Below are 15263 nucleotides of genomic sequence, written 5' to 3' on the forward strand. Positions count from 1 at the left end.
TTCGCGTCCGCGATCAAACGATTCGAGCTACGTCGTCGAGTGCTCGCTTGGAACGCGACCGAGGGGTGGGCGTGGAGGGTGGGGAACGAGGGGAGTCTATAGGAGAACTCTCCCATAAAGCGAGGCTGTCGCGTATTTCACCGTTATGTCAAACGCGAGAGAGCGTCGAACATTCCTGGACCGTGTCCAGAAGCGATCTGAATTCCGAGGACGGAATGTCAACGACGACACCGCCTATCATCGAAGATTCAAGGTGAACGCCGTGACGATATCGCCGTGACGAGAGCTGCGCACCGATACTTACCCCCACCCTAGACCACCGCGTTCATTCGAAAGAAGGTACCACCCTTTTCTGCTCCAGTTAACGGTCAGACGATTTCTTTTCGTAGGGAGTGGGGGAACCAACCCTCTTTCAAATTTTCCTATCGTTGTCCTCGACGAGCCGTACCGTGGCTCTCGCTCGATCGGAGCAACCCTTCGAACCGTTACGAGAACGAACAACGATTGTTGAGGGACCAGGAGTTTTGCGTTTGATGATTCGAAATTGTTAAATGATCGAGTCACGGTGATGGATACGAGTGTTATTTCATCGTGACGTTCGTGACACTTGTGGAATTTACATTCCATTCGGTGTAAACGAAACAACTTTGCAGTAAATACTGTATTAAATTGATAAATTTTCTATTAATAAATATTATCTTCGATACAGAGATTCTCGGGTAGAGAATTATTTATCTTCGAGCTTCTATGTAGATTTGTCGATACTTGACATTTTAACGATTGTAGATCTGGTATCGTGTTTGGGTTTGTTCGTTGGTTTGGAGAGTTTTGAGAAAAGTTTCTTTTGGGGTAGGACAAAATGGCGGAGGAGTGAGAATGTTTGAACGGTTTTAACGAGTTTGAGGTGGTTTGTTTGATACAGTTTTGGGAATTTATGAAACAGTATTTAGTGTGATATTTTGATGTTTCTCTTGTACGAGATTGGTATAGTTAATAAGTTTGATATTTGGATGACTGGTTTTGGGAGGTAATTTCCGGTCAATGATACGAAGTATGCGAAATATTGGAGAATATTGCGATAAAATAAAATAAACTCGAGTATCGACACCGATCGGCTCCAATTCAATGTGAAACGTTCGAGGGGGAGTATTATTAAAGTTTGGATAATTTTTGAGACACTGCGATATTTTTTATTTTATTTACGGCGCGAAGAATTCATACGAATGTTTCAATGCCATATTTCGATGACTTTTTTAAAAGATAATTTTTGGTCAACGATATCAAACATGTAGAATATTCTTTTGGGTAAAATATTACGATAAAGTAAACGGATAATTTAGAAAAAATAATTTACAGGACACTATTATGGTATTATTTTAATTTCACTTGCGACTCAAAGAGTTTACATATTTAATACTATCAGTATTGATACTGAGTGAATGGCTCTTTCTGGAAGGAAATTTTCAGTCAATGATATTAAATATATGAAATATTCTTTTGGATAAAATATTACGTTAAAGCAAACAAGTAATTAAAAAAAAATACTCGGATAATTTACAAGACACTACTATGGTATTATTTTAATTTCATTTACGATTCAAAGAGTTAACATATTTGATACTATTATATATTTTTGTGGCTCCTTTTGGAAATAAATTTTCAGTCAACAATACTAAATATGTGAAACATTCTTTTGGGTAAAATATTACGTTAAAGTAAACGAGTAATTAAAAAAAAAATACTTGGATAATTTACAAGTTACTACTATGGTATTATTTTAATTTCACTTAGGACTAAGTTAACACAATTGATACTATATTTCGATGGCTCCTTTCGAAAACAAATTTTATATTTTGTATCAACGATACTAAATATATGAAACATTCTTTTTGGTAAAATATTACGTTAAAGCAAACGAGTAATTCAAAAAAAAATACTTGGGTAATTTACAAGACACTACTATGGTATTATTTTAATTTTACTTGCGACTCAAAGAGTTAACACATTTAATACTATATTTGAATGGCTCCTTCTGGAACGAAATTTTCAGTCAACAATACTAAATATATAAAACATTCTTTTGGGTGAAATATTACGTTAAAGCAAACGAGTAATTCAGAAAAAATAATCAAACAATTTACAAGACACTCTTATGATATTATTTTAATTTCACTTACGACTCAGTCAACACATCTGATACTACATTTCGTTGGCTCCTTTCGGAAGTGAATTTTCAGTCAACAATACTAAGTATATGAAACATTCTTTTAGATAAAATATCACCATAAAGCAAACAAGTAATTCAGAAAAAATAATCAATTTACAAGACACTATTATGATATTATTTTAATTTCACTTACGACTCAGTCAAACCATCTGATACTACATTTCGTTGGCTCCTTTTGGAAGTGAATTTTCAGTCAATGATACTAAATATGTGAAACATTATTTTTGATAAAATATCACCATAAAGCAAACAAGTAATTCAGAAAAAATAATCAAACAATTTACAAGACTAATAATATTTATGATATTATTTTAATTTCATTTACGACTCAGTCAACACATCTGATACTAAATTTCGTTGGCTCCTTTCGGAAGTGAATTTTCAGTGAACGATACAAGAGAAGTGAAACATTATTTTGGATAAAATATTACTATAAAGCAAACAAGTAATTCAGAAAAAAATACTCGGATAATTTCACTTACGACTCAGTTAACACATCTGATACTAAATTTCGTCGGCTCCTTTCGGAAGTGAATTTTCAGCGAACGATACAAGAGAAATGGAACATTCTCTCGCGTGGAATCTAGTATCGCGATAGGAACGCTCGAATCGCGACCGATCGGCTCGAATTAAACCGCGAAACGCTCGCGGAGGCGTGCCGTCGTGAATCTTCGAAAAATCTGACACGCGGAACTTCCAGAAACGAAACGAAAATCGAATATACTTTCTCCCGGCATTCCGTTCTGGTTCGAGCGCGGTTTATTTACACATAGCGATAGTATTTCTAAGAATAGTGCACGCACGCCGATGGTAGCGGCAACGCATTATCGCGCGAGTACCAAGGCGATCCAGCTTTTCACGTAATTACGCTGAACAGCGGGCTTCGTATTCCGGAAAACTCACCGGAAAATCCCGAACACGGTCGATGTACTCGAACGGTTCCAATCTTTGGTACTGTTGCACGGATACTCGTTCAAAGTACACATTTTTCTTTACTTTGTCTCTCGAAACGCACCGAGCTTACAGAGAAAGGGTACACCGTGGATAATTAAACATTTCTGGAAACGTGGTAATTTTAACTGGTAGTATTGATAATAATTTTGAGCATTGTTTTACTACAATGAAGTCAATCATTTATAAAGTTGAAATTTCGAGAAATATATATTTAATGTTTGGAATTAATTATAATTTCGAGCGCTGCTCCAATACCACGAAGTGGAAGTATGATAATCTACAAAATTAAAATTTGGAAAAATATAAACCACTATCACGTGGTCAATAATCTACAAAGTTAAAAATTCGAGAAATATAGATTTAAAGCATGGAATTTAATTATAATTTCGAGCACTGCTCCAATACTACGAAGTGGAAGTATAATAATAATCTACATCTGCAATAATTTACAAATTTTAAATTTCGAAAAAATATAAAGCACTATCATGAGGTCAATAATCTACAAAGTTAAAAATTCGAGAAATATACATTTAAGGCATGGAATTAATTATAATTTCGAGCACTGCTCCAATACCACGAAGTGGAAGTATAATAATAATCTATGTCTATAATAATCTACAAAATTAATATTTCGAAAAATATAAACCACTATCATGAGGTCAATAATCTACAAAGTTAAAAGTTCGAGAAATATACATTTAAGGCATGGAATTAATTATAATTTCGAGCACTGCTCCAATATCACGAAGTGGAAGTATAATAATAATCTATATCTATAATAATCTACAAAGTTAAAATTTCAAAAAATGTAAATTACTATCACGATGTCAATAATATACAAAGTTAAAATTTGGAGAAATATACATTTAACGTATGGAATTTAATTATAATTTCGAGCACTGCTATCACAAAGTCAATAATCTACAAAGTTAAAAATATAAATTCACCGCACAAAATTAATAATAATTCTCTTTCGAACATTACTCCGCTACCACGAAGCCAATAATTAACAAATTTAACATAATCCGTGCTTACCACTGAAATCAACAAACTTTCAATCTCGTTTCCTTGCCGTACAAATACCCCCCACTCTGTAAACAACCGATCTCTCGATCCAACCACTAAAAACCATAAAAAAAATTCTCTAATTTTCGAAAACTGACACTCTTACAAAAATAAGCTCCCAATTTTAATCAAAACCCTCCATTTCACATTATCAACGCGCATCGAGTCAAAATTATTCGTCGATAATTATCACCTTCCATCTATAGAAACTTTTCTCGATAAATACTCTACACTTAACCACATTTCAACCAATGGACCAGTGGAACTCCGAACGATTACTATCCTCCATTATTAATCGTTCGTTGCTCTCTCACGTGGAAGGAGGAAAACGCTGGAAAAATCAGCGTTCAGAATTCGGGTCATCGAGTGAACCGAAACAACGGAATCTTTAAATCATGATTTAGAAACGGGCACGCGTTTTGCATACGGAGCAGCGCGTTGCCATTCTGCTGCATAATCGTTGCGCAAGTAATGGTCGCCGCGACTTATCGTCGCGATGTGATAAAATAAACGCGGCGAGCGTCGCTGTTTCACCGATACGATCCGCGTACCGGTTTCCCTCCGTTTTCGCGAGAATAGTAATTCGCGCCGGGTAAAATTCTTCCGCCCGTCTTGAGGCGTTAAAATCACCGAGCTGGGGGAAACAACAACAACGACTACGGCTCCATCGCGGTGTACACCTCCACTTTTCACCGACGCAACGATTGCCAATCGCTGAAAGTCGGTCTACTTTCGGTACCGTAAATCATTTCGCGAGACGTTCATCTGACGCGTGAAACATTTTCTGTTCTCGTACACGGTGGAAGGAAAGAAAGAAAAAAAAAGAGAGAGAGAAAAAAAGAAAAGGGAAACCGTGCGCGAGAGGGGAACTTTTCCGCGCGGGAAAATCGAGGATACCGCGAATGCTCGTCGTTGTTGTTGTTGTTGTTCTCGGAGAGGTATTTACGGGAATTTTGAAAAATGCGAGTATACTTCTCGAGGAATTATATTCGCGAGGAATTGTTGCGTGGGTGATTACGAGAGGTATTAGAAGGGATATTTTGTGGTGTGTTAATGTGGAATGTTTTTCGAGACTTTGACTGGAATTATTTTTGTAATTGGTGGAGTGGGGATTAGAGTGTGCTTTGAGTGGATTTGGAATTGTTTGGAATTATTACGAAAGTTATTCGAATCGATGTTTTGGGGAATGTTAATGTGGAATATTTTTTGAGCCTTTGGTAGAATTATTTGTGTAATTACTGACGAAATGTGGATTAGAGCGTACTTTGAGTAGATACTTTTGTAATTACTGGTGAAGTGTAGATTAGAGTGTACTTTGAGTAGATTTAGGATCGTTTACAATGATTACAAAAGCGATCCAAATAAATATTTTTGTAATATATTAATGTGGAATATTTTCTGAGCCTTTGGTCGAATTATTTTTGTAATTATTGACGAAATGTAGATTAGAGCGTACTTTGAGTAGATTTAGAATTATTTACGATTGTTTAGTTTCTTTACGATGATTACAAAAACAATCCGAATCAATATTTTGTGATACATTAACGTAGAATATTTTTCGATCCTCTACTCGAATCACTTTTATAATTAAGTTAGTAATTAAGTTATAATTAAATAGTATACTTACTAGATTTAGAATTGTTTACGATCAATGGTGAATATTTCGGAAAGAACGAAAAAATAAATTTACGTACGAGAAGATACGGTTGATAATTGTTAAGAATTGTATGGAAAGTACGTTACGACAGATTGCACCAATGTGGAATTGATTATTGTGTAAAAATAGATATTGTTCGTTTGTGTAAGTGATTGACGGTTGTTTTGAATTTTAAAGTGAGTTTTTGTTCACGTTTGGTTACGAAAAGGAGTTGATTCTGAGAACTACACGAGAGGCTGGACCATTCGACTGGTGGGGGGACCTAAATCCGGATTGGCTGGGGTCCAGAGGCCAATAGAAAGCAAGGAGATCACGCTTGCGCAGCATCCGGTGATCTCTCCTCTCCCAACGCTCATCGATGCACACAGTGAATTATGTCGCGAGATTACGATCAATTACGAGCGAACAAACGTGGAATAAGACAACCACACAGTATAACACGCATTAACGAATATCGAACGTTACTATTATCACGAAGAAGACGCAATCTTTTCACAGAAATACAAGAAAAGTACGATTAAGAAACCATTCAATACTTTGTGGAATTTATTATTCTGCTACAAACGAGAAGATACTCCAAACGAGATTGTACTCCAAAATTCATTTCTCAATCTCTTACACGCTTTTGCAAGTTGAATTTACCACGAAATAAACGTCGTTAATATCAATTATTAATTACTATATTTTTTAATCTTCCTTCCATAATAGAACTTCAATTTCATGAAAGTCTATATTGAATTTCAGTTTTGGTCACTGTATGGAACTATAATAAATAGTTATGAACGTTTACAATTGTAGACATACCGATAAATATCAGAAAATATAAAATATAAGATATAAATCGCAAATATAAATAAGTACAAACATAGTGCTACACGTTAGCTAAATATACTCAACACAGTCATTTATAAAAACACACTCATAAATTTTAAACGAATGTACTTAATAAAATTATTCGTCTTAAACATTCGCTTCGGACAAATATACTCGACAAACTCCGATAGTCTTCTCCACAAAAAAAACTTCGAATAAAAAGTTACTCACTTCGACTTCACCTACTTTAAATCGATCTAATAATTTAACTCACTTCACCTACTTCGAATCGATCTAATAATTTAACTTACTTCACCTCTTTCGAATCGATTTAGTAATTTAACTTACTTTACCTCCTTCGAATCGATTTAATACTTTAACTCACTTCACCTACTTCGAATCGATCTAATACTTAAACTTACTTCACCTCCGTGGAATGGATCCAATAAATTAACTTACTTCACCTCCTTCGAATCGATTTGACAATTTAACTTACTTTACTTTCTTCGAATCGATCTAATACTTTAACTTACTGCACCTCCTTGGAATCAATCTAATAATTTAACTTACTTTACTTCCTTCGAATCGATTTAACCATTTTAACTTACTTTACCTTCTTCGAATCGATCCAGTAAATTAACTTACTACACCTCCTTCGAATTGATCTAAAATTGAACTTACTTCACCTCCTTGGAATCGATCTAATAATTTAACTTACTTCACCTCCTTCGAATCGATTTAATACTTTAACTTACTGCACTTCCTTGGAATCGATCTAATAATTTAACTTACTTTACTTCCTTCGAATCGATTTAACCATTTTAACTTACTTCACCTCCTTCGAATCGATCTAATAATTTAACTTACTTCACCTCCTTCGAATCGATCTAACAATTTAACTTACTTTACCTCCTTGAAATTGATCTGATAATTTAACTTACTTCACCTCCTTCGAATCGATCTAATAATTTAACTTACTTCATCTCCTTGGAATCGATCTAATAATTTAACTTACTTTACTTCCTTTGAATCGATTTAACCATTTTAACTTACTTTACCTTCTTGGAATCGATCTAATAATTTAACTTACTTCACCTCCTTCGAATCGATCTAATAATTGAACTTACTTTACCTACTGCAAATCGATCTAAAATTTAACTTACTTCATCTCCTTGGAATCGATCTAATAATTTAACTTACTTTACTTCCTTCGAATCAATTTAACCATTTTAACTTACTTTACCTTCTTGTAATCGATTTAATACTTTAACTTACTTCACCTCCTTCGAATCGATCTAACAATTCAACTTATTTCACCTACTGCAAATCGATCTAAAATTTAACTTACTTCACCCCCTTGAAATCGATCTAATACTTTAACTCACTTCACCCCCTTTAAATCGATCAAAATAATTTAACTCACTTCACCTCCTTCGAATCGATGAAATAATTTAATCCCCGACACTGATCGTTCGTCGCAAATCCACAAATTTCCATGATCGGACAATGGGGGTCTTAGCGGTCTCCCTGATGAAAAAAAGAAAAAAAGAAGTCCTTCCAGAAGAACCGGAACTGCAGACGTCGCGAAGTGGACCAGGGGGACTCACCCAAGGGTCATAGGTTCGTATACCTGCACGTTCCAACAGGGACGTCGTCCGCTACCTGTTGTGATCGGAAGCGTGCGTGTTGGAAAACCTGATTCCCGAGGGATCGACCAGATTCACCCCCCTTCCGTTCTAGGGGGGACCGTCAGGTCGAAATAAGGCCCAAAGGGTGAAACGGTGAGGGTCACGCAGGTACATAACCCTTCTGGGGGCCCGTTTAAATGCCCTTATATCGCGCTAACCCTTTCGTAAGCGTCGAGGACACCTCTGATAAACCATAAGTTCTCTCTAACTTCTCTGCACCTAATTGGAGGATCCCAACAGGCAACACGAACCTATTCCCTTGGTTCTTGCATCGTGGTTGGTGGATTCTGAACGATAGAAGAAAGAAAGGCACCGTGTTGGCGAGAAAAGAAATTTTCGAGGAAAGAAGATGGACGAAACAACCGTTGGCTGTTTGCACTAGTCGACCAAGAACGTGAACGATGAACAATTCACACTGGCGACGTGTTCGTTTTCTATGACAGGGGTTGATGAACGAGGACTTCACCGTCCGGCCGTGACGCAATTTTTCCGGGACTAATTTCGAGAAGAATGGTTATTATCGACGAATTAGGAAACGTTTTGAGCGATGAATCCAGGAGGGTGTAATTGGAGAGGATTTTGTAACTGTAATGTCGATGACGAGAGAAACTGTGCAGGATGTGTAGATTGGGGAACGATAGTTGGTAGGTGGAAATATGTATCGGTAGGTAATTATAGTAGAATATTTGTTGTTCAGTTGGGAAAATTCAAAGCTGTATGGATGTGCTTGGAAAATAATATTGGGTGTAAGGTCTGTTATTTAATTTACTTGAGGAATATTTTATGGTAAATCAAAGGTATACCGATGTGTTTGAAAAATAATATTGGGTGTAAGGTCTGTTATTTAATTTTCTTCAGTAATCTTTTGTGGTAAATAAAAATTGCACCGATGTGTTTGAAAACTAATATTGGGTGTAAGGTCAGTTATTTAATTTTCTTGAGTAAGGCCAGGTATATCGATATGTTTGAAAAATAATATTGGGTGTAAGGTCAGTTATTTAACTTTCTTGAGTAATCTTTTGTGGTAAATAAAAATTGCACCGATGTGTTTAAAAAATAATATTGTGTGTAAGGTCAGTTACTTAACTTTCTTGAGTAATCTTTTGTGGTAAACCAAAGGTATACCGATATGTTCAAAAAATAATATTGGGTGTAACCTTTGTTACTTAATTTTCCTTTAAAAAATAATATTGGGTGTAACGTTCGTTACTTAATTTTCTTGAGTAACCGTTTGTGATAAACCGAAGCTACACAGACACGTTTAAAAAATAATATTAGGTGTGACGTGTATTATTTAACTTTCTTAGGTAACCTGTTGTGGTAATTTTTAGAAAATTAAGATGATACAAATTGAAAAGGAAGGTAATGGAATTTTTATAGAATAGAAAAAAAATTCTAGAGAAAAATGGAGAAAATATTCTACATTCGCAGATTGAAACGACGTTAGAGTTCGGAGTGTTAAAATAACATTTAGTGAAATACGATTGGTATAAGATGCTCGTGATTTCATCGATCTCGTATTGGATCATTCGTTTCGCAGACTTCTTGTAGACCTCGTACTTCCGTTTCTTAATAATTAATTCTTTCGGGATGGTGGGTGGTTTCAGATTCGATTTTTCAGCGACCGTTTGTCCAAGCATACGTATTGAATAATGTAAAGAATATGACTGCACGCTACTCCCGATAACAGGCGATAAACTTATACCGACGTACCTGGTTAAATTTCAAGGTTCAGTGTATAGCGGAACACGTGGACTTCTCGTAGGAAAAACTTGCTTATATCGTCAAGTATCTCCAAGTATATATATCGGAGACACGACTTCGGCGTACTTTTCGCGCGTAAAGAGAACAGAACCATCCGAAACGTGAGAAAAACGTGCAATCTTTTTCGACCAATAGTATTGGGTACAGACATATAGTTACGATTTTTGAAAATATAAAAACTAGAATAAGAATTAGATTTCCTTCGTTTATGTTCCTGGACAAATATTGCGTCCCTGACGATGTAACAAATAAAATAAAATACACATAACAAAATTAGTAAAGGTAAAAACTAATTTTTACGATTTGTGTACTCCATACTGTTTGATGCCCTTAGGTAATTGTCTAGATGTACCTTAACGTTTATCTGCTTCGATAAAATAGTCTTCGTGATATTTTAGTGGAATGGAATTGATATTTTAGTGAAAATTAATTCTTTAACATACTTTCTAAGGGTGTAAAATTTCGAACTCAATGTATTCTCTTCTAAAAAAAAATTCCAGAAGCTTCTCAACATCCCATACCAGTTGCACTTTGAAAGCAGTCAGCTTTACAATAAATAGCAGAAGTTAAACTGGAGTTAACGTTATAATAAAAGTAAGTTTCGATCGTTCGAACCTTCTAACAAACCCAAGTATCTAAAACCTCAAACTTAAAATTCTCTGATAAAAAAGAAATTCCCAAAATTCCATACCAGCTGCACTCTGAAAGCAGTCAGCACAGAAGCTTATAATAAAATGGAGTCAACGTTGTAATAAAAGTAAGTTTCGATCGTTCAAACCTTCTAACAAACCCAAGTATCGAAAACCTCAAACTCAACGCCCTTTACTGGAAAAAATGTCCTAAAAAATTCCTCCAAAATTCCCAAAATCTCAAAATTCCATAACTGTTGCACTCTGAAAGTAATTAACACAGAAGCTTACAATAAAATACAGTCAACGTTACAATAAAAATAAACTTCGATAACGAACAACCTTCTAACAAACCGAAGTGTCCAAAACCTCAGACTCAACGTTCTCTATTGGAAAAAATGTCCTAAAAAATTCCCAAAATCCCAAAATTCCATAACTGTTGCACTCTGAAAGTAATTAACACAGAAGCTTATAAAAAGATGAAAACAACGTTACAATAAAAATAAACTTCCATCGTTCCAACCTTCTAACAAACAAAAGTGTCCAAAACCTCAAACTCAACGTCCTTTACTGTCAAAAATTTCCTAAAAAATTCCCAAAATCCCAAAATTCCATAGCTGTTGCACTCTGAAAGCAGTTAACACAAAAACGTATAATAAAATGGAATCGACGTTACAATAAAAATAAACTTCGATCGTCCAACCTTCTACCAAACCCAAGTGTCCAAAGCCTCTGAACGTACTCTCTCCCCCCAGAAAAGAATCAAAAAAAGAAAAAAGTCGAAAAATCCCGCTCGTACTGGTCGAAATCAAACAAGCGAAAAACAGTCCACCCGGAAGGGTAGTAGCCGTTAACACTCAACGTAAAATCGTGCTCGATCAATCAGAGGCGTTCGTTGCTCCGCATAAAATCGAGCTTCCGACCAATAGAGCTACCCTCGCGGAAGCTACCAACGGTCAAGCGACGAACGATGCGCAGAAACACGAAACGCGAGCGTACGCTCAACGATGGTGGGGATACGACCGTTGCTCCAGTTAACGAAATGGCCCGACCGAAAAAGGCGAACGTAGAAGAAAAAAAAAAAAAAGAAAAGAAAAGAGAAACAAAAAAGGAGAAAAGATTCGTAAGATCGAAGGACAACGTTAACATCGTGCGCAGGTTCGCGTCCAGGTGGTCGATGGATCCCTTAACGGTCAGCCATGTTTCTCGTGTGTATTTCCCATCGTCCGAGAGGATACCGTCGCTGGACACGAGGTCACCTGTGTCTAACGGATTTTTTCGACCTAATTTAAATAGGTTCAACGCCAGTGCCGCGTTGCTAGAATCGACCCAACGGAGGGTGTCCAGGTAAAAATATCGTGGATGACCGCGGTCGGTCGCTTTTCTTCGTTCGAGAGGAGAGAGAAATTTGCCTTCTCCAGGTAGCCAGCCAGCGTCCATGGGAATCTAGACCGAGTGACCATTCGCATAGGTCACTCGATCACGAAATTAGAATAACGGGGCCACCCTTCCACCACGGTGTGGGCTCCGGGGTGGTTACAGACCGATCTTCTTTTCCTCTCCGTGAGTCCTTTCATTCGTTTCGGAGGATGAACGTCTCCCGGTAGGCAACTAGGAGTTTGCTCGAGACGCGATCCAAGGTTCCGGGGGATGACATGGGAAAGTGAGGGGGGTTCTTATCGTGGTTAGAGAGTGTGAGAAAAGAATCGTGGTCTTTGGAACGATAAGAACGATCAGCTTGGGGAAGAACCTGAGAGAGAGGTTTCTCGAGGATGTTTTCTTTCGAGGATACTCTGAGATCGTGGAGATCTTTGGGGAAGGAAAATGTAAGAAGGGGTCTCTGTTTTGCGTTAATTTAACGGTTTTCCTCGCGATACCGATAACTGCTTGTTATTCGAAGGTTCCTCGTGTACGTTTACGTGTAACCCAGACGTATAATGTCTATGATTATATTTTATGCCGAGTCGACAAATTTTTCTCGGCCTTCTCGGCCACTTTCCATGAAATTTATTACTCCAATTTCCTCCTTGAGGAATTTCTGTCCGGTTGAAAAGCACTTTTTAAGTAACACGGCCGAGATAAAGACGTATAATTTCTATAATCACCGTATATCTCGAAAGTTTTCAGTTTGGTATTCCGTTTTATGTAAAGGTGTCCGGGAAGTGGCTTTCGACTAGAAAAAAAGAATTTTTCAAGGATAACGCTCGCGGGTTGCATAAGAACGATAATGACGTTTAGGTTTACACGATCATCGAACGGAGGAAACCTCGTGGAAATATTTATCGAGAGTTCTCGATTTTTTGTTGATTTTACGTTCGAGTTTCGAGAAGTATCTTTTAAAAGGAAGAAGAAGAAAAAGAAATAAATTGTCAAGTCGTATGCGCAACGAAGATGCATAATTTCCATAATCGTTGCATCTGGGAAAGCTTTTTTAAAAGAAACTTTAAGAGTGCATTTCGTCGCATAGAAAAAAAGTGAATTTTACATTAAAGTTTCGAGAAGTATCTTTTTAAAGGAAGAAGAAGAAAAAAGAAATAAATTGTCAAGTCGTGCGTGCAAGAAAGATGCATAATTTTCATAATCGTTGCATCTAGGAAAACTTTCTTTAAAAAAACTTTAAGAGTGCATTTTGTTGCATAGAAGAAAAAAAAAAGAATTTGGCTTGATAGATTGGGGAAGTAACATTCGACAGGGAGAAAAAAAAATATAAATTTTCGTACTGACAACAAAGATGCATCATTTCCATAATCGTTGCATCTAGGAAAGCTTTCTTGAAAGAAACTTTAAGAATGCACTTCGTTGCATAGAAAAAAAAGAATTTCACTTAAAATTTTTGAGAAGTAAGTTTCGACAGGAAGAAAAAAAAGAAAAAGGAAGTAAATTTTCGTACTGACAACAAAGATGCATAATTTCCATAATCGTTGCATCTAGGTAAGCTTTCTTAAAAGTAACTTTAAGAGTGCACTTTGTTGCATAGAAAAAAAATGAATTTTACGTTAAAGTTTTAAGAAGTAACTTTCGACAGGAAGAAAAAAAAGAAAAAGGAAGTAAATTTTCGTACTGACAACAAAATTGCATAATATCCATAATCGTTGCATCTAGGTAAGCTTTCTCAAAAGAAACTTTAAGAGTGCACTTCGTTGCATAGAAAAAAAAGGAATTTCACTTAAAATTTTTGGGAAGTAACTTTCAACAGGGAGAAAAAAAAATTAATTTTCGTACTGACAACAAAGATGCATAATTTCCATAACCGTTGCATCTAGGAAAGTTTTCTCAAAAGAAACTTCAAGAATGCACTTAGTTGCATAGAAAAAAAAAGAATTTTACGTTAAAGTTTCGAGAAGTATCTTTTACCAGGAAGAAGAAAAAAAGAAAAAGGAAATAAATTTTCGAGTCTTACGAGCAACAAAGTTGCCCAATCTCCATAATCGTTGCATCCAGGAAGTCCCCCGCGAATGAAACTTTAAGAGTGCGTTTCGTCGCATGGAAAGAAAAAAAGAAAAAAAAGGGGAAAAAAAAAAGAAAAAAGAATAATCGTACAAGGAGTGAATTTTCAGAGCGCGTTAACAGGTCGTCGTATCGCGTCTCTTTCGTAAAGCATACCGGCGTCGCTCGGTTTGAGCTTCCAGAACAACTGATACATCGCGATTAACATAAATTTACAGACGGAACGTCCGGTGTGCTGCCCTGCGACTGGCTATCAGCGTGGTAACTGTCTGCTTTGCATACGCTTGATCCCTAAGCGTTATTTATTTCTATGGATGCATCGTGCGCGTTTACGGAGGGAGGAGAATGCGCACGGTTTACACGACCGATATAATATAACAAGCAGAGAGAACCGTAATGCAGCCGCGTTTACATAAACAGTGGATTCGAGTAAATGTTCCACAACCGAACGTTTACCACCGAGCGCTACGTCTCCTCGAGAACGAACCGCCGAAGGTTATCAAATCGAACTGGGACAACTCGGAATAATGATGGAATCCGTTTCGCGAAATAACAACGAAAAGTCAATGGGAAAAATTCACGGGAAATTCACGTCGAGTTCCCCGCCACGTTATCGTACGAAATTAAACATTCCGCACGAGGACATTTCTTTTATTCCCGTATTGTGATAAATATTCCTAAAATAGTTTCGCTATCGTCGGAAAAATTCTTAGAATTATTCTACAGGCTATTAAGATTATCTCGAACCGCTTGAGCAACGTCTACTATATAATTTCTTCCGTTCGGTATTGGAAAACTAGAAAATTTCAAAGAATATTCACGTAACGTATAAGTCGTCGTTAATTTGCATTCAGTGTAGAGTACGTATCTCAAAAAAAAGAAATATATATATATATATAAATAAATATTTACAAAATAGTTTTACTGCTACTTTTAAGTAGTTATAAATCACAACAAGAATAATATTGAAATTTCTCTAGAATCTAGATTACCTATTTTAAACGATACTAATTTCATTC

At 36.3% G+C, this 15263-nt stretch overlaps 1 protein-coding gene across 1 annotated transcript; it reads left to right on the top strand.

Annotated features, from left to right (window-relative positions):
- The first annotated feature begins 4909 nt into the window (after positions 1-4909).
- Positions 4910-6565, top strand: LOC143143335 (uncharacterized). Its single transcript, XM_076304468.1, has 2 exons — positions 4910-5269; positions 6112-6565. Exons 1-2 carry the CDS (start codon positions 5149-5151, stop codon positions 6321-6323), a joined length of 333 nt encoding a protein of 110 aa, XP_076160583.1. The 5' UTR covers positions 4910-5148; the 3' UTR covers positions 6324-6565.
- Positions 6566-15263: the final 8698 nt, after the last annotated feature.

Source organism: Ptiloglossa arizonensis, chromosome 2 (genome assembly GCF_051014685.1).
Source record: "Ptiloglossa arizonensis isolate GNS036 chromosome 2, iyPtiAriz1_principal, whole genome shotgun sequence".
In the NCBI taxonomy this organism is placed as follows: Eukaryota; Metazoa; Arthropoda; class Insecta; order Hymenoptera; family Colletidae; genus Ptiloglossa; species Ptiloglossa arizonensis.

Bases quoted from the DNA above. Each gene is read 5' to 3' on its own strand.
- LOC143143335 (XM_076304468.1), top strand. From the start codon at position 5,149: ATGCTCGTCGTTGTTGTTGTTGTTGTTCTCGGAGAGGTATTTACGGGA. The intron at 5,270-6,111 runs GTATTAGAAGGG...GGTTACGAAAAG, and splicing joins TGCGTGGGTGATTACGAGAG to GAGTTGATTCTGAGAACTAC.